The sequence below is a fragment of the Lepidochelys olivacea genome (assembly GCF_965140295.1).
Source record: "Lepidochelys olivacea isolate rLepOli2 genome assembly, chromosome: 3".
NCBI lineage: Eukaryota > Metazoa > Chordata > Testudines > Cheloniidae > Lepidochelys > Lepidochelys olivacea.
Genome location: NC_140413.1, coordinates 109,791,987 through 109,816,036, shown reverse-complemented (window position 1 = coordinate 109,816,036; position 24,050 = coordinate 109,791,987). Strand labels below are relative to the sequence as shown.

The 24,050-nt window shown below is 43.1% G+C and overlaps 1 protein-coding gene across 6 annotated transcripts in view; it reads right to left on the bottom strand.

The window, feature by feature from the left end:
- The window catches only part of PHACTR2 (phosphatase and actin regulator 2), a gene marked incomplete at its 3' end in the record, with an annotated part of 217,026 nt that overhangs the window by 112,078 nt on the left and 80,898 nt on the right, over nt 1–24,050 (bottom strand). For 2 of the 6 annotated variants that reach the window (XM_084625138.1, XM_084625139.1), the window contains exon 1: nt 15,795–16,050. The exons of the other annotated variants lie outside the window; for them this stretch is intronic. In XM_084625138.1, coding sequence (XP_084481264.1) covers nt 15,795–15,837 — 43 coding nt within the window. In that variant the 5' untranslated portion in view covers nt 15,838–16,050. Of the gene's footprint in view, nt 1–15,794; nt 16,051–24,050 lie in introns of those variants that run through there. 6 annotated transcript variants of the gene reach the window in all.

Genomic DNA, 24,050 nt, shown 5'->3' with positions numbered 1-24,050 from the left:
GCCACATAGTGCAGCCCCAACCCTGGCTCCAGCCAGAGCACTGGAGCAGGGCCAAGCCACGTGGTGCAGCTCCCAACTCACCACCCCGGCTGGAGTGGGGCCAAGCCACGTGGTGCGGCCCCCTACCCAGTGCCTCGGCTGGAGCAGGGCCAAACCACATGGTGTGGCCCCCGACCCAGCACCCCAGCCAGAGTGCTGAAGTGGGGCTGAGCCGTGTGGTGCAGCTCACGGGCTGGCTTAAAATGGCTCTGGCCCACGGGCCGTAGTTTGCCCACCCCGGGCTTAGTGGCTTTGGGTAAGTCATGCACCTACCCAGGTCTCACTTTCCACATCTGTACTAGAAAGTTAGCAGTAACACTTGAGTGAGCAGAAATGGAAAAGTTAACAAGGGGTTAACTTAAGAGGTTGAAACAGCAGCCACTGGGATTAGAGGCTGGTAACTGTTGCCACTTGACAGGGGTATAAATGTTAAACTAACTCATGTCATGAGACCAGGACCAGGCATACAGAGCAGTCTCTTATCAGCACTTCTGTGCATCATACTTTTGTGTCAACCTGAGCACACAAGAATCATGAGTCAGGCCCCAAAATCATGAAATTGGCTTAAAATCATGATTTATCTTTTAAAAAAAAAAATCACTATGCGGGGGTAGCCTTCAAGTTTCTGAACCTTTATGGCGCCACTTGCTTCACATTTTCAAGCTTTTCTCTGCAATCATGTGGGCTAGAGAAGTACATTTTTTTTTAAAAAAAAAATGAAAGCTGAGAGAGACTTGTGATTCCAGAGGTTGGATCTTTAAGAAAAACACTACATATTGTAAAATTTCAAGAGTTGGGGATATTGTTTATTGCAGTGGTGCGAAATATGAATGGACTGAATCCACCTCAAATATGAATGGTAACGGATCTTTTTCTTTTCATATGAGATTTCACAGTTCCTTGTTTCAACCCAGGCTTCTCCATGGATAATGTTAGTAGATAAACTTGAAGTATTGCTGTAGCACAACATTTATATGGACTTGACAGATCTGTTATTTGGACTGGAGGGTATAACCCTGTTCCACTGAGCTGAGGACCCACTGGTCCGAGGTTATAGCTGTCCAGGCAGGGAGGAAGAGGGAAAGGCGGTTGGAGAACACAGGGAAGGATGGATCCGGGGAATAGTCTAGTACGTCGCCCTCGGGCACACCCTCGAAAATGACTATTTGTCCCACTGCTTATTACGGGTCGAGCCCGGCTGGGCAGAGCAGGGAGGTGGGTGGCTCAGGCAGCGCTTATAACCCTTGGCTCGTTTATGGGGCTGGTCCTGCCGAGTCTGACTCCCCTGGCCCTGCGGTTGCTGCAGTTTGAACCGCTTACGCGCTGGGGCTGGGACATAGAGACCCAGGGTTTTCAGAGTGCTGTGGGAGTCCTTGAGGCCATGCAATTTGCTGTCTGTTTGCTCTGCAAATAGGATCTGGCCATCGAAGGGCAGATCCTGCATTGGCTGCTGAGCCTCAGTGGACAACCCAAAGAGGAGCAGCCAAGAGGCTCGCCGCATGGAGGTAGCGGAAGCCATGGGAAGGGCAGCAGCGTCTGCAGCATCTGATGCTGCCTGGAGAGCCGCAGTCGTGCCCACATTGAGGATCGCTTGGAACTCCTTCTTGGAAGCCTCGGGGAGCCACCCTTCGAACTTGGCCAAGGCTTGCCACATATTGAAGTCATATTGGCCCAGGACGGCTTGGTGGTTGGCCACTCTCAGCTGAAGGCTGGAAGACTAATAAACCTTAGAAAGTCCCTTCATGAAGGGGTAGAGCCCCCCTGGCAGGGGCTGAGGAGCAGATGATGTCGAACAGAGAGTCCGAGGGCTCTTCCAATTCCTCTGCCTGAAGCCTGAGATTAGAAGCGACCTTCTTCAAAAGTTCCTGGTGTGCCTTAGTGTCATCCTGAGGAACTGGGTGAGGGGGCCAGCGACGAGGCTGATGCCGGTGCAGCGGGAACCTCCACATCCACTGGTGGTCCAGTAGCTTGCTCCCCTGGGCCCTTCTGGACCTGCAGGGGTCTTAACCCCGCAAGCCTCAAGCACTGGAGGAGGACAGGATGGAGGGGGACAGGACCAAGGGCGCTGGCCTCTCCAAGGCTCCCGACACCGATCGGGCAGGCCACGCACTTGGGGCCAGGGGATAGGTTTCAGTGCTGATAATATAGTCAGCGCCGTCGGTACTGGGGCTTGTCCCGCCGTCAGGGAACCTCGCTCCGAGCTGGAGCTACCAGCAGAGCAGTCAGTGCTGGGCGACCAGGATTAGGCTGAGTGGGGGCTCTTGTCCAACCGGTGCCAGCTGCTGCCTCCCGAAGCCAATCTGCTTGAGCGAGATGGTCTTGGTTGGGCTCTCAGGGACCGACAGTATTCGGCGGATCTGTGTTGGATACCCAGCGATCCATGCCTCAGGATGCTCGACAAGTACCAAGATGTTGAGTGAGACCAGAAGCTATTACAAGCCGGTTGCCAGGAGCATCGTCCTGAGTAGGGCAACCTTCCTTTTGGAGACAGGCGATGATGGCCCAATGATTGGCTGTCTCTGGTGCCCGATTGGTCCTGGGATCAGTAACAGGCCCTTGAAGATTGTCGGGGCCGGTCCCCAAGTTCTTGCTGGGTGGCATGTGCCTCAGAGGGTCTGAGCCAATCTACCAGCGAGGTACAGGGTACCACTCTCGAGTCCCTTGATCGGTGCCTCAGTGTGAGGACCGAAGAGGGCTCCGCTGAGCCTGCCTCTCCCATCCTGAGGCATGACGACTGTGGGTGGGCTAACGCTGGTGGGACGCCCCTCTCGATGGGAAACGGTACCGATGACATGGGGACACATGCATAGGTCCCAACGCGGGTTTTCTCCGAGACCAGGGTACTGCAGGAGCCAGTGAGGATGGCACCAGGAGCATCAGGATCTCCTGAGCTGCTTGAAGGGCTTCGGGTGTCGATGGCACCTGAAGCTGACCGGGGCCTGAACCGCTATCCAGAGTCGCAGGCAAGGCATGGGATGGGCTGCACCGCTCGACTTGAGCTGGGGCCCAACTTCCAAAGGGGAATGTTGAGTTGCCCTACTCGGGTCTTGGCTCTTCCCCTGCCCTCTCCTTTCCCTATGGGAGGTAGGAGATTTTCCCCTCACAGTCTTTTTTGGCTTCCGTGGAGGGAGACCAGTGCCAGCTTGTGGATGGCTCTGGGGGAGCCCTGCACAGGGAGGCCATGGTACTGAGTCGGACTGCTGCTCCAGTGCCGGAGTGAGTGCTGGATATCACGCTCCTTCTTCATCCTAGGTTTGAAGGACTTGCAGATACAGCACTTGTCACTTATGTGCCCTTTGGCTAAGCACCTTAGGCAGCTGGTAGGTGGACTGCTGATGGGCATAGGCCGTTTGCAGCAATCAAAGGGCTTAAAGCCTGGGGCATGCTCTGACCCCCAGCTAGGTCCCGTTTGGGACGAATGGAGAGTTTGAGTACTACTACTATGGGTAACTAAGAAAACTACTATGTATAGCTATTTTACAGGATTTCAAAGTTTGCAAGAACAGAGAAGGAATCAATGCTAGCTGAAGCAGCAGACATTCCAGCACCGTTACTGGCGGCAAGAAGGAACTGAGGGTGGTGGGGAGCTGGTGGCGCCCCTTATTCCGCACCATGTGGGCACCACTCCAGAGGGCTTCAGAGCCGGTCCCCTACAGATATTGCTGAGGGAAAAAATTCCAGCACCGGTGCATGTGGCAAGCACACACACCTAATATGGAATGGACATGAGCAAACACTTGAAGAAGAACCAACTTTCCTCCACTCAAATGTGTAATAAATTAATAAAACGTCAAGAAATCACCCAGTAATCTTCAGACATATTGAATACATTTACAGGAACAGAAATACATGACCAATTTAGAACTATTAGCAATGAAATAAATTTTAACACATATATAAATTCTTGGCAATGAAAGGTATTGGGTTATTTTTTCCCAGTAAAGACAGCTAGAATCCAGAAATCACTTCCCACCAGATTACAACAACTTTCAGTGGTTACATGAGCTAAATTACTTTACTGTGTCTCACTGAATAGATGTGTTTAATAAACATGTGTTGAAAAGTGTCATTGTGTTCATTCCCTCACCTAACAAAACCAAAACACATAGAAGATTAGGTTTCATACTGGGCTAGTTGCTTGTTATGACTTTAATGCTTTGCATATATTATACAGCAGGAAGGGCTGGTATTCAGGTCAGAAATAACAAAAATGATGCAGTCACTACTGTCCCCAGCCAAAAGACAGGAAATATATTTAACATAGTACATGAGCTGTCCATGCACCACAGAACAATGAATGAGTAGAGTACTTACTGAAGTGGCAGTGGTCTGGCCTCTGAATTTCCATTATGAGGTTAGCTACAACTTACAAACCTGTAAGGATTCATTAGATGATAGAGCTAAGGAGATCAAAAGTCATATAAGAACATGTATGGGAAATACACGGATGCTTAATTGGTGGCTCATGGGAGAACTTAGGTTTTGAGAAGAGCATCCAATGTGTCTCCTAGTCTCTTACTTCCTATTGTACCTGCAAAGTTTGATTTGGGAACACAGATGCATGTATGTAGGACCCCAGCATGGTGTCTCCCCACTGGACTGTTGTGCCTTTTGGCATGCCTGAAACACCATGATTCAGTGCACCCCTGATTCCAACAGGCATAAGATTGCGCATCAAGTCACTGGGGATGATCATATTGCCTTGCCACAGAGTCGGGATATATAAATTTATAATTTAAACAAATGGCGAGTCAGTTTAAAAGAATGAAGTGGGCTGAACTGAATTTAGATGGAGTTGTGAAGGAGGAGACTCCAATCCAGCTGTTAAAAAAAAAAAAATTAACACACACTCATGACAAGTGGCCCCACTGTGAAACCTCCTGCACACCCAACCCAACTTCCCTCATGACAAGTGCCCTATTACTTTGGTAAGAATGTTGAGGGCCATGACCAAACAACAATTTGGTTCTATATTGTTCAGCATTGACCATCCTTGGTCTAGAGATATATGGGCAGAGGAGAAAGGGGAGATGCCTTATTTCTTCATCAGCAGAGATGCAAACGGTTGAACTGTAACATTTACAATATATCAGATGGTGGTAACAAAGTTCTGGGTAACAAACCCCAGGCATATTGGCCCATGGAGGTTGATCCCCAGTCAAGAGTCGTTGAAAAAAATAGTAGATTGGGTTCAGTTCTCAGCCAAAGCTGCAGCCATTTAATAAGAAGCCTGAGGACTTCAGAAGCGTCCCTGTCTGCCTCTAGCTATCACCCCAGGCAAATCATGGCTTACCCTGCAGTAGATGTGACAACAAACACTTGACTGGAGGATTGTGGGACTCACTTGAGGGGAGGGCTATGAAAAACCTGTGATTGGGTTTTTGGTTTTTTTCCAGGTTCCAAGTTCTATAGAAAACTGGACAGCTCATCTTATTTTTCAGCCTTGTCAGTATTGAATTTATGAGGTGGTCTTTTCTCTTTCTAACTGTAGTAAATCAGGAAGCTGCTGATTAATGCTGCGAACAGCTGATTAGTGGTTAGAGATTACCAAATATCAGGGTATGAATTTATCAGACTCAACATACAGTTGAAGGTAGTGGTAAGAAACACATGTCTGAAAGAGCTGAAGTAATGAAAACAATTTTTTCTGAAGTGAAATGTAAATACGGTACAGAATACTTAAGTAGCAAAATGGAAAGGATTCAAGCTCATCTTAAGAGCTGCCTCAATAAGTGAAAGAAGGTGGAAACACTAAGGTTGAGATTTGCACGGCATTAAGCCTACATTTGTCACAAACACATTGGCCATTCCTGTGGAGTGGTTATTCCTCCACGGCACAGCAGAGAGAGAACCCCTACTTTCCACTGCAGCTTAACACTGCAACCTCGTCTGTAGTGAGTTATTGTTGCAGCAGTGGAGTTCATTCGGGGCCAATCAAAAATTAACTGCTGTGGCATTTTGTGTAGTATTTTGCCCAAGGAGAGCATGGCTGAGTTACTGAAGTTCCTCCCAGCAATATTTCTGCTTTCCTTTTTGCACAGTCCCCCAGTCCATTTGTTCACATTTTAGTCTTGATGGGTAGCAAAAAGCTTGGGGCACCGAGACCTAAATTTTCAAAAGTGGCTATTTAATTTTGGCTTCCCAGTTTGACACACAAATGTACTGATCTTTCAGCGGGTCTGAGCACCTGCAGCTCCCACTGATGTCAGCTGGAGTAGTGGCTGCTCAGAATCTCAGAAAATCGGTGCCAAGTTGGGTACCCAAAATTGCAGTACATTTTTAAAAATTGAGGCTCATATAAGTCAAGATTTATGGACATAAGGGGTTCAGACCTCAAACAAACCTGTTCAGACCAAGATCTACATACATGCAAAAGCTCCAGATAATCAGAATTGATCACTTTTTCACTGACGTTACTAAGGAAGCTAAAATTCAGTACAAATTGAGACTAGTAGTCTCCCTAGATTTTAGATATACAATCCTCCAGAATTAGGGCCCTACCAAATTCACATCACGGACCATGAAAACTGGTCTCCCTCTGTGAAATGTGGTCTTTTGTATACTTTTACCCTATAAAATACAGATTTCATGGGAGAGAGCAGTGTTTCCCAAATTGGTGGTCCTGACCCAAAAGGGGGTTGCATGGGGGTCACAAAGTTATTTTATGGGGGTCACGGTATTGCCACGCTTACATCTGCACTGCCTTCAGAGCTGGGCTGGACAGAGAGCCGTGGCTGTTGGCTGGGTGCCCAGCTCTGAAGGCAGTGCCCCGCCAGCAGCAGCATAGAAATAAGGGTGGCAGTACCATGCCACCCTTACTTCTGCGCTGCTGCCTTCAGAGCTGGTGGCCGGAGAGAGTCAGAGTCTGACTGAGGGCCCAGGTCTGCAGACAGGAGCACAGAAGTAAGGGTGGCAGTACCATGCCACGCCATCCTTACTTCTGTGCTGCTGCTGGCGGCGGCTCTACCTTCAGAGCTGGGCTCCAGTCAGCAGCCACCACTCTCCAGCTGCCAACCTCTGAAGGCAGCGCCGCCGCCAGCAGCAGCGCAGAAATAAGGGTAGCAGTACCACAACCCCCCCTACAATAATGTTGTGATCCCTCCACAACTTCTTCATGGGTCAGGACCCCTACAATTACAACACTGTGAAATTTCACATTTAAATAGCTGAAATCATGAAATTTACGGTTTTTAAAATCCCATGACCATGAAATGGACCAAAATGGTCCTGAATTTGGTAGGGCCCTATCCATAATTACACAAGGGTACAGTGCAAGAGACAAAAAAGGACAGAGTTCCAATTCTCAGGCTTGGTCTACAGTTAAAATTTATCCTAGCATAGATGTGTCTGTTTGGAGTGTGAAGAAAACACACTCCTGACTGACATAGCTATGCCAAAAAAAAATTCCAGTGTAGACACAGCTATGCTCACAGAGGGTTGTTTCAGTCCGTATGGTTCATGTCCTTTGGGGAGGTGGTTTTTCTCTACTGGCAGAAAAACTCCTTCCGTCAATGTGCACTTAGGCTACGCTAAGGGGCTCTGCCAACATAGCTATGCCAACACAGGTACAGACCATCGTGTATCCATAGCCTCAGTATTATGTGGGCACAATCCTAAATTTCCCATTGTTTGTTCCTGTGGGAAAAAAATAAAGATAAAATCCTACCAATCCTATGTTGTTTAGAACTTGGTTCAAGTCAGCATAGAGGCAGCTATTGCTCATATTCACAACAAAACTATTAGCCTTCCTAGTTGTACTCTTATGCTGCACCTTTTTTGTGACTCCAGACATAAGAATGAAAAAAATGGAAAAGTTATTTACTGTACGTGAAGTCCAATCAGGTTTATTTATGGCTGAAAAGAAAGAGTTGAATGAAAAGAATGTTTCAGAAGTACAGTTTTTCTTAAACAGCAAGGCAGATAGCATGTTTCTTTCAGGTTAAGACGTGTGTGCCAAGATTCAAAACTCAAGGGAAGCAGTGACTTTCACTTCTGAAGACTTGGGTTGAAATCTCAACTTAGTTGGCAAAGGAAAATGAATTTTGTGGTCATATTCTAGTTCCCATTTGTCCATACCCCAATATTACCACAAAATCCATCACAGTTAGCAGGCTGTGTGTGCAAGAGCTACAGAGTGGAATTGCAAGCTTGTTGAGGCTTGGGGCTCAGATACATTGGGAGAGTTAATGGGAGAAACTTTGTGATGTGCGTGTTTGCAATCCCTCTGGCTCAAAATCAGCACTGAGTCCTTTATTTTCATGAGCATTAAATGTCCTCACAAATTCTAAAGTCAAAACAAAAGACAAATCCAAACATACACGCACACTTCTCCAAAGAAGAATCAAACATTCTGAACAAAATATGCACTGGACATTTCCTGAATGTATGTCTGTACTCAATGGACTGCAGTACCAGAACACTGCAATATAAAAGATAATGGGAAAAATTTTCAAACACACCTAACAGACTTAGATTCCTAAGTCTCATTTTCAAAAATGACACAGGTCACTGTCACATGTAGGGGTAACTGGGTGTTATTTACAAGGCCAGATTATGATTTAAGACAGTAGTTCTTAAAGACGGTCCGCCATTTGTTTAGGGAAAGCCCCTGGCGGGCCAGACCGGTTTGTTTACCTGCTACGTCCGCAGGTTCGGCCGATCGCAGCTCCCACTGGCCACGGTTCGCCGATCCAGGCCAATGGGGGCTGCAGAAAGCGGCGCGGGCCAAGGGACATGCTCGCCACCCTTCCAGCAGTTCACATCGGCCCTACCTGCGGACGCAGCAGGTAAACAAACCGGTCCGGCCCGCCAAGAGCTTTCCCTGTACAAGCGGCAGACCGGCTTTGAGAACCACTGATCTAACAGACCCTTCTGGCCTTAAAAAGTATGAAAAGCTAATATACATTTTCGAGATACTAAAAAAAAAATAAGATGTAGGGTAAAATTTCAAAAGCATCCAAGTGACTTATGAGCCTAATTCCTATTTTCAATAGTGATTTAGACTCAAAATGCCTTACTGAAAGTCAATGGAATGTAGGCTCCCAAGTTATTTAGACACTTCTGAAAATTTTACCAAAAAGATACATGATAAAAATAGGACAGGGCCTGGTAGTACTTTTCATCAGTAGTTCTCTAAGCACTTTGCAAAGATTGGCACACATGACTCTCTCTCTCTCAGATGGGTGAAAATGAAGTATAGAAAGGTTCCTGGACTTGCCCAAACTGACACAGGTGAGCGAGTGGCACAGAATAGCACTTACATCTTCTGACTCTCAATCCTACCCCCACTGAATAACACTGGCTAATAAAAAGAAAAGGAGGACTTGTGGCACTTTAGAGACTAGCCAATTTATTTGAGCATAAGCTTTCGTGAGCTACAGCTCACTTCATCAGATGCATCCGATGAAGTGAGCTGTAGCTCACGAAAGCTCATGCTCAAATAAATTGGTTAGTCTCTAAGGTGCCACAAGTCCTCCTTTTCTTTTTGCGAATACAGACTAACACGGCTGCTACTCTGAAAACTGGCTAATAAATGTATTGCCTGCCCAATCACTGACCTGCTTGGGAACTATACTTTCGTGTCAGGATAAATTTGACTGTCAGAACCACAGCTCACACCTAGTATATTGCATATGTAGTTTAGACTCATTATTTCTCATAACTCAGACAATGTCCAATAGTTTGTCAGAGTTTGAATAGCACTGACACCGCCTTCATGGCCCCTTTACCTGCCAAAGCAGTGTAAAGGAGCCTGCATATAAATGAGAAGAAGCTTCCAATGTGTTTATCAAGTTAGAAAAACTGTTCTCAATCTCTTTGTCAGGACTTTTCAACACAACTATTGACACTCACCCTTCCCACCTTAAAATCCACATGACTGTGTTGTGTTTATGATAAAAAAAGTAAATTAAAAAAAATCAGAGTACAGAACAAATCTCTGAACTTATCAGAAAGCCCTTATTGCCTGAGTCTGTACAATCACTCAGAACTGAAATTCCTTGTGTAGTTTATCAGGGTCTCAGTGCAAACTCCAAACAGACGGATATTTAGTATACAGTGTCCAACAGCCACTTGCAAAGGGTTTTCTCCTTGCAAAAAAGTACACTGCCTTACACCAATACTCTCTGATCTACATGAGCATCCAGTTTGTTTCTGGGTTAAATTAAAGGGGCTGGTTTTAACCTATAAAGCCTTAAATGGACTGTGTCTTAGTTGTCTCAGAGACCAATTCTTAACCCATATAAACAAAAGAGTAGCAGTTGAGATCAGATGAGGTCCTTGACTAACGGTCCCAAAGTTCTCTGTGAGGAGGTTTGCAGGCAGAGCATTTTCAGTGAGAGCTCCCTGGCTATAAAATTCACTTCCCCAGTTGGGGAAAAGCCTGAATTAGTTGACTTTCTGTTCATACTGCAAGGGTTGTCTGTTTTGTCAGGCTCCCTCTGTCTCTGTTTTTTAGAAAGAGGGAGCAGAGGAGGATGAGTGGGGGGAACCGAAGCACCTCAGTTTGATGGAGTAATTTGGGTGCATCTGATTTTTGGAAATTAGCTCCTAGTTGTTTGCGACAAGGCACCAACCCTGGAGCATGCCCTCTCATGGCACTGCAGGCATACAACCTGTAGTTCCCTCTTGCATTTCTACAATAACTTGTTCCCAGACCAAATTATTTAACATAATATTCCCCCTTCCTGGGGTCCAATTTCTTAAGTATTTATAAATATACAGTTTCCCTTGGCTCTTCAGGACCAAATCCTTACCCTAGCTAAAGGGAGTCCACAGCCCTCCTCCTGGAGCTGTGTACTGCTTTTTCCTGGTAAAGCAACTCCATATCCCTGCCTTCTGGGGCTATGACATGGTTAAAGCCAACTTTTCTGGCACACCAGGTATCAGCCCTGCTTCATAGGCTTTGTCTACACTACACAGCTTTTAGAAAGACTCAATTGGGTTGCTTATTGATACCTAGCTTTGTTCTTTCAGTGAAACAAAGATCACCTTTTCCATTGCATTCTGAAAAAAAATTGTTGGTGATGTGCCTGGCTGGTCAAAACAAGCTGCAAGTCCTCTGGCCAGCCATAGAAAAAGATGTAATTGCTGTGTCAACTAACAGGAAGCCCCTAGCCCCAAGAGAGAAAAATAAGCATGCTGAGAAACAAGTTAACTTTTGACCCCTGATAATGCCTGCACAGAATGCCAAGCTCAACAAATAGCAGGATCCAATGGGCTTTAGTTTTTCAGCTTTAGGGATAAGGGCTTTTGAGTGCTACATTCCCAGTGTGGCTCCCACTCTTCCATATGAGAAGTCTCCACCCTCACGGTACTAAGTGGCTGGCACCAAGCAATACAAGACCTACTTATAAAAGCTGCTTCCCATCAGTGGTCAGCAGCTCTTCTCCCTTCTTGAAAGCCACCGATCTGCTGGACAGAAAGCAGAAGCGACAGTTGCACTGATCAACTCTTGAGCGCAAAGCTAAGTCCCTGAACATCTCTCAGTGAATGGGAACGGAGTGCTGGTTTGGCAAGTCCTGTCAGGCCTGGGAAAGATCAGAGAGGAGGAAGGAAGAGGAACTAAGGCAGGATGTTCTCAAACTTTTTCTTTTTTTTTTTTTTAAACAATGTGGGCCACGTTTCAACACAGCGGTCGTCTACTGGACCCACTGTCCCCCTCATCTTTTACAATTGCATTGCCCACTTTCTCTACCAGTCACATTTACAGAGCATCTTCGATGCAGCTAGAGCAAGGGCATACACAGAAAAAGAACTCTAGAAAAACCTTTTAAATGTGTTTGAGCAGCTGGAGCGAAGGCGGAGAAGCCAGCTCCATGTGACCAGCCAGCTCTCTAAAGACAGCCAGCAACTGCTCTGCCAGTGGTCTGCAGACCGCAGTTTGACTGCCTCTGGGTTAGGGGAAAGAACAGATTTCAGATCTGATCCTCCTTTCTTTTACACCAGTGTAAACCTGAACACACACCAGTGAAGGCAATGTGTGTAAACAGAATCAATGAGAGCAGAAATAGGTCCTTAATGAAAAGAAAGAGTAAAAGAAATAAGCTAACCAGAGGGGAAAGAGACACTAAAATTACAGGAGGGAAGATATATTTATGCAAAGGAAAAATAGTGAGTGGTTTAAGAAAAATAAATAAATAAAAGGGTGTCTCACCTTAACCATGTGCATAAGTCCCCTTAAGGTCACTGTTAAGTGCTTTGCTGAGTCAGGGGCACAGCAAGTGATTTTACTTTTGTAGCAAGTTTGATGTCCAAAATAGTTTTCTCTCTCTCCGGCAAGGACTGGATAATGTAAGGTGCTACGGAGCATTGCTGTGTAGGATGAAGGAGGTTTGGGAGATACGGTCACAGAGGGGAGACGGACATGGAAATCCAAACTTCGTACACAGACAGGAAAGGGCAACCTGTTGCAGAACTGATGCTAGCTCTGGTTTTGGGTTTAGGCCGTGATCGTGCAAGACACCCACGGGAAACACTCAAAATGTATTTGGGGCCCTCCTTTCTTGGGTCTACGCATTTTAAACACACATTTCCAGATAAATACCAAACAAACTTACTTTTCAGGGTCCTCTACCTGCCCCCTTAAAAAAAAACCTTTTGATTTAAAATAAATAATCAAAAATGTAGGCCATTACAACTGATACTTCCCATTTTCTAGGCAAGAACCCCCTGGAATCTTCATTTTAATTTTTTTCTGTATTGAACAAATTTCTGCTTCTTGAGCAAATCTAAGGCCCCAATTCTGAAATGTGATCCTGTAGTTCAAACCTCTGGTGCCCAGATGCTGGACCCTTAACATCACACAGGCACAACAGTCCACACTAGAAAATCATACTGCACAATCAGAGCCTAAATGTTAGCTTGGATGAGAAAGAGGTTGGAGCTAGGGTTGCCAATTTTGGTTGGACGTAGTCCTGAAGGTTTCATCACATGACATAATCTTTAATTAAAGATTAATCTTTAAATTCCTGGAGACTCCAGGACAATCCTGGAGGGTTGACAACCCTAGTTGCAGCCCCAGGCCAGGGTATGCCCTTTCACAGGTGCTTTTGCTTGGGTGGCTAAGGGTTTGAATGTCCTATTGATTCCTTAGTACTAAAACAGATTTGCAGCCCCTGAGTATAAATGGTAAAGCTCTCCTTTAACTCTCTAATCTCTAGCAACTGTCAATGGTTTATACAGCTTGTAGTTGGCTGGTAATGTCAAACTGAATGAAGATTTTTGGCCTGTCTATTCATGAGGGGGCAACCCAGCTCCACTGGAGTCAAGAAGAAAAGGAGTACTTTTGGCACCTTAGAGACTAACCAATTTATTTGAGCATAAGCTGTAGCTCACGGAAGCTTATGCTCAAATAAACAGCTTATGCTCAAATAAATTGGTTAGTCTCTAAGGTGTCACAAGTACTCCTTTTCTTTTTGCGAATACAGACTAACACGGCTGCTACTCTGAAAACCGGAGCAGACAAGAGGAAGTCATTTCATTGAATTCAGTGGAACAGGAATTGGCCCCAAAAGCTTATGACTTTTTAAGCATCCAAACCAGACCCGTAAAATAGACTAGATAGAAAAACAGACTCCATAGGACCTATCCACCCACGTATTTGTCTCAAGGGTTTCCTGCTGAGAATATACTACCCAGACATTTTCAGAAGCTTACTGCAGTTTTGTGAAACTTTCTGAAAGCTGCATCAATGTCATATTACAAGGGTATTCAGACAAGGCTACCTCTAACGCAAGAATCATAAGGATAGTATGCTTGTCAGTTAAAATTTTTACAATTAGTATAACTCATCTGCAGCTCCACAAAGTACCATCAAAATGTACATTTTCCAGCTGGTTTTCTTCTTTTGCTCTGAAGTGAAAATGCTGTTTTCAATTAAAAGAGGATTCTGAGATTTTTTAAGTTAGTTATAAAACCAGCACAATTATTCTTCATCAGTGTGCACCTTGTGTCTATATTCTCCAAGTAACATGTTTCAAGATATACAAACCCCATCCCCTAACCACACCCAAAACACATTTACACACAACATTTTGAACACATTTTTGTAAAGGAAGTTTAACAAAAACTTTATCTAAGGCTTCCGTTTCCTTAAATTTGTTTCCTAACAACAGCTACCTTGATGAAATTCTAATGTGCTTGCTGTTGGGTGAGACCTTTAAAAATATGGCCAAATTTCTCTAACGTATATTCATAGAAGATGAAGTGAGTCAAGAGAAGGAATAATCGAAGTTTTCTTACACAGATAATTTTACTAGGCTCATGCATGGTGGGAACTGAAAATTATACCATCTGCAACACGATCTATTTTTCCAGAAAACCTCCATGTTTTCATAAAACCGTTCTCTAATACCCCACAGCACCATGAATAAACAGTAAAGAAGGGAAAAGAGTGTTTGATATATAGTGTCTTGATTTGCAAAAGGTTCCCATTATCTGTGTCACTGAACACACTTGGAAACAAATGCAAAGTATATAGAGTGGTCACCCTCACCAAAGGGTTGGTTTGTTTGCTTATTTTAAAAGGATGGCAAGAGGAAGAGGTGTTAAAGAAAAAACTCTGAGTACATTGAAATTTCCAGTAAAAATTTCAAACCTTGCTGGTATTAATTTAGATTCTACATTCCCTTCTCTTTTATTGTTGTTGGGGTTAGCTGATCTTTTGTTCAGCAGCTAAAACACACTAGGTTATATCAACATGTTTCTGCCCCAAAATATCAAATATATAATATTAATCTTCAAAAAGTCAATTTGGAAAGAACCAAAATTTTTAAAAAATTCCACTAATGTTATTTCTTTTAACAGTCAGCTTACACATAAAATGTAAGAGAGCCAAGAGCAAACAGATGGGTGGGTTCTAGCCGTACTGCTGGGATAAGTGCCAGAGGTCCCCTTCCTTCCTTTCTTTCTTTTTTTAATTAAAAAATATTGCAGGGGCGGAGAAGGGGAGAGGAAAGAAACAGTGCATTGCAACTCAGAGAGAGCCCGTTAATGTTTTCAGAGGAACACTCTTTGGTTACATGTCAGTTATGCCTTGATAGCTTTTTTAAAAATTCAAATGAATGATGAGTAAAGAGAATATATACATTAGTGCAGAATTAAAAACTTCTGAAATGCCTAGATGGTGTTTGTATTCTGTGGAAGCAGAGTGGGGGGGAGGGGGGGAACAGAGAAGGAAATATATGCATCAAACCAAAGCTAAAACATTTAGAATAGGCGTTAAGAAGTGCTTTAGACAGCAGAACTCCATTGCATACTGTTCTTTTCCATATGTTTCAAAGCAGAACAACAAAAGCACTCTTTTCTTGCATCTTAGACAAACAGTTTCTGATTAAAAAAAAAAAAAGACAGTAAGGAATGCGTGATTCCCTGACCTATAGATCTATATTATGATCAAGTTAACTTTTTATTTTCAAAAAGGGTAGTTCCAGATCTAACCAAGGTTAAATCAATAAAGGGGTATTCAAATAATGCCAAACGAAGGCATCCTTTTAGGAAAAGAGCGCCCTGTGCCTTTAAGACAAACTCTGCTGCATGCAACCCCAAAGGCATTCTACTTTTTCTTTGACAAAGAATTTGGTGCAGCGCTGCTGTTCCGTCCATCTATGGGGACTGGACACGCTGCAGCTTGTTTAACTCACTGCAGTTTGACTTTTCTTCAACTGAGAAAACAACAGTTACAGCGCGCACCAAACACCCCCCGGGTGAGTCCGGCGCAAAGGCTTGCTCGCTTGCTGCTTTCCCGTGCTACTCACCGCTGGCTGGCTCAGGCAGAGAGGAGACTGAGGTCTGGCCCATTTCTTAACCTTTAAGAGGGCCGGTGTCCAACAATCATGCAGCTCTCTTGGTCCGCTGGTCATGTAGTCTCTGCCACAGACATTTCCAAGGGTTCATTTCACCTTTTCCCTGGGCTTGCTGTTTTACTACCAGACTGGAACTCCTGCCTCTGCTCGCAGGCTGGTTTGTAAGTCCACCTCCTCCGGCTGCAGCCCAGCTCACGACTGTTCCTGCTCAGCTGAATGCCTGTCATTCCTCTATGCAGATTATGGGGAGGGTCAAAGGTCACGGGGAGGGCGTCCCTTGCTGGTACAGCCACATGGAGACCATCACAGGAACAGTTTGTAGTTTTAAGCTACTTTGTGTTAGAGGAGAGTAGCTTAAAACTACAAACTGTTCCTGTGATGGTCTCCATGTGGCTGTACCAGCAAGGAGAACTAATAAAGTACTTAGACATGGTACTTAAATTTAACAGGGTCTGCTTTTCTTTAGTGGTCTTATCCCTCTTTATCTCCCCCACCTCAAAGGACTAATAAGTTGGTTAGTCTCTAAGGTGCCACAAGTACTCCTTTTCTTTTTGCGAATACAGACTAACACGGCTGCTACTCTGAAACCTGAGTTCTCTGTGTTCTGGTGGTGCTAGGATGGAATAGCAACCACAGCACATGTACACACACACACAGAGGCATTATAGTTCTCCTCACAGCTCCCTGCACTTTATAGATGGCTAAGGTCTTGGGAAGGATTTTTTTATTATTACTTTTTTTTAAAACCTTTAAAGATACATTCAGAAAAATAAAGTTTAATCAGTAGAACCTCCTGATGCCACTAGAAGCCCAAATCCGTAACAAACCCTTTCCCCACAGCCCAAAACATACTAGGGTAACCAGATGTCCCAATTTTTATAATGACAGTCCCGATATTTGGGGCTTTTTCTTATATAGGCTCCTATTAGCCCCCATCCCCATCCAGATTTTTCACACTTGCTATCTCCTCAGCCTAAAACATACCCATATTTCAGTTGTAAAAGACATCAAAAGTTAAATACTGGGATGTCCTGATCTTACCTGGTATGTTAAAAAAATGTAGACTAAAATAACTGATCCTGACCCCACGAATTGCTCAATATAGGAGGACTCCTGGGTCCATGCAGAACCCCACTGATTTCCACAGTACTTCTATGCTCTTGTACTACAGCTTGTAGGATCAGGATTATTGAGAGCCACTAATTTCACCAAAGCTGGATGTTTTTGGTAGGTTTTCCATTATTTCCCACCCACATACACTATATTCCTAAAAAAAGTCTCAATGCACTTCAGATTCTGCATTTGTGGTGTGGCTATGGGGGAGTGTTTGTGCAATATCTGAAGTGATTAAGACAAAGCTGTATCCATGAATTAAGATGAATAAAGATGAACTAATCACGGGATTGGAAGTTGGTGATTGACTGGGACTAGTGATCATGTCCTGATTACTTTCAATGTGGGCAAACAGAGGAGAGTCCCAAACGTCAATATATATATTGCTGCTTTACTACCAGACTGGAACTCCTGCCTCTGCTCGCAGGCTGGTTTGTAAGTCCACCTCCTCCGGCTGCAGCCCAGCTCACGACTGTTCCTGCTCAGCAATATATATATATATATATATATATATTGCTGTCGATTAATCGTAGTTAAGTCATGCAGTTAACTAAAAAAATTAATCACGATTAAAAACTTAATCATAGTTTTAATCACACACTGTTAAACAATAGAATCCCAAATGAAATTTATTAAATATTTTTGGAATTTTTTTTCTACATTTTCAAATATATTGACTTCAATTACAACACAGAATACAAAGTGCACAGTGCTCACTTTATATTATTATTTTTTATTACAAATATTTGCACTTTAAAAATGATAAACAAAAGAAATAGTATTTTTCAGTTCACCTCATACAAGTACTGAAATGCAATCTTGTAAAACTTTAGAGCCTACAAGTCGACTCCGTCCTACTTCTCATTCAGCTAACCACTAAGACAAACAAGTTTACTTTTACGGGAAATAATGCTGCCCGCTTCTTATTTACAATGTCACCTGAAAATGAGAACAGGTGTTCGCATTGGACTTTTGTAGCCGGCATTGCAAGGTGCCAGATATGCTAAACATTCGGATGCCCCTTAATGCTTCAACCACCATTCCAGAGAACATGCTTCCATGCTGATGATGCTCATTAAAAAGATAATGCATTATTAAATTTGTGACTGAACTCCTTGGGGGAGAATTGTATGCTCTGGTTTATTTGCATTCTGCCATATATTTCATGTTATAGCAGTCTCTGATGATGATATGCCCAAATAAATTTATTAGTCTCTGTCAAGGTTCCTTCCCCACTCTGAACTCTAGGGTACAGATGTGGGGACCTGCATGAAAACCTCCTAAGCTTACTTTTCCCAGCTTAGGTTAAAACTTCCCCAAGGTACAAATTAATTTTACCCTTTGCCCTTGGATTTCCACTGCCACCACCAAACTTTATCTGGGTTTACTGGGAAACGTAGTTTGGACACGTCTTTCCTCCTAAAATCCTCCCAACCCTTGCACCCCACTTCCTGGGGAAGGTTTGGTAAAAATCCTCACCAATTTGCATAGGTGACCACAGACCCAAACCCTTGGATCTTAGAACAATGAAAAAGCATTCAGTTCTCTTACAAGACGACTTTTAATAGAAGTAAAGAAATCCCCTCTGTAAAGTCAGGATGGTAGATACCTTACAGGGTAATTAGTTTCAAAACATAGAGAATCCCTCTAGGCAAAACCTTAAGTTACAAAAAAGACACACAGACAGGAACAGTCATTCTATTCAGCACAACTCTTTTCTCAGCCATTTAAAGAAATCATAATCTAACACATACCTAGCTAGATTACTTACTAAAAGTTCTAAGACTCCATTCCTGTTCTGTCCCCGGCAAAAGCAGCATGCAGACAGACACAGACCCTTTGTTTTTCTCCCTCATCCCAGCTTTTGAAAGTATCGTCTCCTTATTGGTCATTTTGATCAGGTGCCAGAGAGGTTACCTTTAGCTTCTTAACCCTTTACAGGTGAGAGGATTTTTCCTCTGGCCAGGAGGGATTTTAAAGGGGTTTACCCTTCCCTTTATATTTATGACGGTCTCTAAGGTGCAACAAGGACTCCTCGCTGTTTTTCCAGCACGTTGTTTATTTTAAGAACACTTTCACTGCACATTTGACAAAATGCAAGGAAGGTACCAATGTAAGATTTCTAAAGATAGATACAGCACTTGACACAAGGTTTAAGAATCTGAAGTGCCTTCCAAAATCTGAGAGGGATGAGGTATGGAGCATGCTTTCAGAAGTCTTAAAAGAGCAGCACTCCAGTGCAGAAACTACAGAACCTGAACCACCAAAAAAGAAAATCAACCTTCTGGTGGTAGAATCTGACCCAGATGATGAAAATTAACATGCATTGGTCTACACTGTTTTGGATTGTTATCGAGCAGAACCCATCAGCAGCATGGACACGTCCTCTAGAATGGTGGTTGAAGCATGACCTATGAATCTTTAGCACATCTGGCACGTAAATATCTTGCGACGCCGGCTATGACAGTGCCATGCGAACACCCTGTTCTCGTTTTCAGGTGACACTGTAAACAAGAAGCAGGCAGCATTATCTCCTGCAAATGTAAACAAACTTGTGTGTCTGGGCGATTAGCGCCTACAAGTCCACTCTGTCCTACTTCTAGTTCAGCCAAAGTTTTACATTGTTTTATTTTTGAATGTGGTTTTTTTGGTACATAATTCTACATTTGTAAGTTCAACTTTCATGATAAAGAGATTGCACTACAGTACTTGTAATGGGGGAACTGAAAAATATTTTTTTTTACAATGCAAATATTTGTAATAAAAATATAATGTGAGCACTGTACACTGTGTATTCTGTGTTGTAATTTAAATCAATATATTTGAAAATGTAGAAAACATCCAAAAAATTTAAATAAATGGTATTCTATTATTAACAGCAGGATTAATCACACAAGTAATCACGCAATTAATTTTTTTTCATTGCTTGACAGCCCTAATATATATATTATATATGACACTTCAGAGGGTTAATTTCTGAAAGCTGAGGAAAATCATGAACAAAATTGATTGGGAGGAAAAATTTTAACAGAAAAATGTCAATGAAAATTGGGAGTTCTTTAAGAAAAGTTTATTAAATGGCCAAAAATGATGGGAACTTTGGCTAAAAGCAACATCTATCAAATGGGGAAATAGATAGCAATCCATATAAATTAGAAGTTATGGTGTGCAGAAAATTGATAAGGGAAGCTAAAGATGTCAGGGAATTATCCACAGTTATCAGGGCTAAGGACAATAAGGAGCTTAAGTATACTAAGAACAAAACAAATCCTAGCAATGTTCTAAACCCATTACTAGATGGTGATAGTAAAATTCTTAATAATGATGCAGAAAAGGCAGAAGTAGTCAATAAATATTTTTATTCTGTATTTAGAAAGAAGCAGAATGATATACTCATATCACATGTAAATGATGAAGTACTTTCCAGTCCTTTAGTAAATAAGGAGGATTTTAAGTAACATCTATTAGGAATAAACATTTTTAAATGAGGAGGCTTGGATAATTTGCACCCAAAAGAAAAGTTGGTTGATGAGATCTCTGGCTTGCTGATTTTAATTTTTAATAAATCTTCGAATATCTGGGTAATTCCAGAAGTCTGGAAGAGTCCTTTTGCTGTAACCAAAAATTGTAAATGGGATAACTCAGATAGCTATAGGCCAGTTAGCCTAACGTCACCCCCCAGACAAAATAATGGAAAACCTGATGAGACATTCAGTTAATAGAATGCCCCTTAGAATCATAGAATATCAGGGTTGGGAGGGACCTCAGGAGGTCATCTAGTCCAACCCACTGCTCAAAGCAGGACCAATCCCCAACTAAATCATCCCAGCCAGGGCTTTGTCAAGCCTGACCTTAAAAACTTCTAAGGAAGGAGATTCCACCACCTCCCTAGGTAACGCATTCCAGTGCTTTACCACCCTCCTAGTGAAAAAGTTTCCTAATATCCAACCTAACCTCCCCCACTGCAACTTGAGACCATTACTCCTCGTTCTGTCAACTGCTACCACTGAGAACAGTCTAGATCCATCCTCTTTGGAACCCCCTTTCAGGTAGTTGGAAGCAGCTATCAAATCCCCCCTCATTCTTCTCTTCTGCAGGCTAAACAATCCCATTTCCCTCAGCCTCTCCTCATAAGTCATGTGTTCCAGTCCCGTAATCATTTTTGTTGCCCTCCACTGGACGTTTTCCAATTTTTCCACATCCTTCTTGTAGTGTGGGGCCCAAAACTGGACACAGTACTCCAGATGAGGCCTCACCAATGTTGAATAGAAGGGAATGATCACGTCCCTCCATCTGCTAGCAATGCCCCTACTTATACATCCCAAAATGCCATTGGCCTTCTTGGTAACAACGGCACACTGTTGACTCATATCCAGCTTCTCGTCCACTGTAACCCCTAGGTCCTTTTCTGCAGAACTGCTGCCGAGCCATTCGGTCCCTAGTCTGTAGCGGTGCATGGGATTCTTCCATCCTAAGTGCAGGACTCTGCACTTGTCCTTGTTGAACCTCATCAGATTTCTTTTGGCCCAATCCTCTAATTTGTCTAGGGCCCTCTGTATCCTATCCCTACCCTCCAGCGTATCTACCTCTCCTCCCAGTTTAGTGTCATCTGCAAACTTGCTGAGGGTGCAATCCACACCATCCTCCAGATCATTAATGAAGATATTGAACAAAACCCTTATCCAACCCCTCGGCCCCGGCTCGGCCTGGCATCCTTAACACGCTGCAGTAGCGTGTTGGAGCTTTACCGCGTTGTATGGAAACCTGCATTATATCGGGGTAGAGGTGTATTTAAATCCCTACTGTAAAAAAATTTCAGTCTTTGAGAGAGGTCACCACAAATCCATCAAGTCAAATTTTATAGAGAGCAGAATTAAGACATTTATACAAAATAGTTAAGAGAGGCCTATAGAAGAACATTGGGAGCCCCAGCTGGGAAAAAGTTTATGGCATATGTATACAGGGGTTCAGACTAGATGATCATAGTAGTCCCATTGGAAATATTAATCTTTTAAAATTCAGATATGAGGCAGACAGGAATTTGAACTCAGGTTAAAACCTTCAGCCAGGGCAAGTAATATGCAAAAGGAGGATAATTAGGCCAGAACAAAAAGCAGACATACCTTGGAGGAGAGCTGCTCATTTAGAAGTAAAATGTATTTGTGCTGGGAGCCAAGTAGTCCTTGTCTACACTAGGCTCTCCCCTATGAAATTTCCCCCGGTAGGTTGAAAAGTTAGGAGGTGCAAGGGGGAGGAGGGATGTCTAGAGTGGACACAATGCATATACACATCATCAAAAGAGCTGTTTAAATTGAGTAGGAAAAAACACCACCCAAAACTAATTGCTCAAAGCAACAAAGAATCCTGACTGGACTGAGGGGATGGACATACAATGGATATTTCAGGTGAGTGTGTGCTAACTGAAGTGGCCATCTAAGTAAAATCCTTTGTGGAAAATGCGGATATAATAATGAACAGAATAACACCTTTCATATCAAAAGCATCAGAGTCTATACTTTGGATGATTTGACAAATGTACTGGAAGAAGACACCTACCCAAAGAAACAGAGACCTTGGGCTCAATACTGGGATGCAATATTGGTCACATTTCACCATCTAAAAAGCTTACCAGTGAGCTTTCCAAGGATCGGCTAGCATGTACCAGATGTACTTCTTGACTTCAGGGCAGAAGGTAGAACAGGACAAGCTGGGGGGGACAAAACCCATATTTTGGACCTGAACTACTCTGACATTTTTCATTTAATCACCAAGTAGAAATGTTTTTTTAGTGCAGCTTTAGCAGTACTTGGCTGAAAAATCCAAATCTACTCAGAACAAGCTGTTTCAGTTGCAGAAAGAACAGTTTGAGTAATACCAATAATACTTAGGACTTAGAGTGCTGAAAGGGAAATGCTTTCCTTCACCCAACTTGAAATCTAGTCAGTTTCAAACAATGAGCAATTTCAGGTATTATGCTTTAGTCCCCCTGCCAGTTTTTGTGGTTTTACGATCATATTTTCCTATTTAATTCCCCCCCGTGGCTGCAAGACCCCCACAAAGGAAAAGGAACACTGATTAACTGAATGATTACACAGTCAGGGAACAGTGAAACTGATCATACACAAAGTGCTGTCAAAAGCACAAAGTAGCCAAACTGAAAAAACAAAGAAAAGGATTTTGCCCCTCTCAAATCTGTTTCACTTGTAGTAATCTTACTTGTGATACTGGTAGAGGAGAACATTTCAGGCAGAAGTGTGGTTTTTAATTTGATAGAACAATTTCAAATCATTGTACAAACATTAACTAGTCAATCCCCACAACATTCCTGAACAATTGATATTCTCCAGTCTCTCTAGTTGTGGTCCCTTTAAATATCTGCCATTGTACTAGCCTTGCTGCACTATCCCTTGTGGATACATTACTGGGTGTGTTCTTCATGGCAAATACTCTCCTTGCTGGCTGTAACTTTATCTACATGGCCTAAAACTTCTCAATGACTCATTGACTTTTGTCAAAAGAGCCAAAATAAACTCAATTTTGGATGCTTTTTGCCAAACGTATACACTTACGGCAACCTAGGAATAATAATAAAAGGCAAAAAAAAGTGTTAATGGAACATTATGACTATGTAGTGAAAATCACTAAAAGTCAGAAAATACAAATTATACAGTCCTAATAGTAACTTCTCAGCCAGAGAGTACATCTTGTATAGTTTAAGTATACATATAATGAAATATTTTCAGCTACAGATTTATCAGGCAAAACTAATAGTTAGTACTAGTGTGCAATGAGGCTAAATGAACATGGCTGTTAGAAGCTTAAATATTGCTTTTCCTTTTGGTTATTTTAACTGTGCAATCTTAACGCATTTACATTTCCTAACCTTTTTAAAGAAAACATTCCATTTGCAGCACTGTTTAGCTGGCAGAGCTTGTCAGTCACTTGAATGTAAGTACCTAAGATAGCTAGAAGGTGAGTACTGCACCCAGGACAAGGTTTCCATACCACATCAGAAGTGTGTGGGGGTGGGAGGAATCAGGTGGCACTATAGCCACCACCCTCTGCTGTGAGGGAGCAGCTTTAAACTCCAGCTGG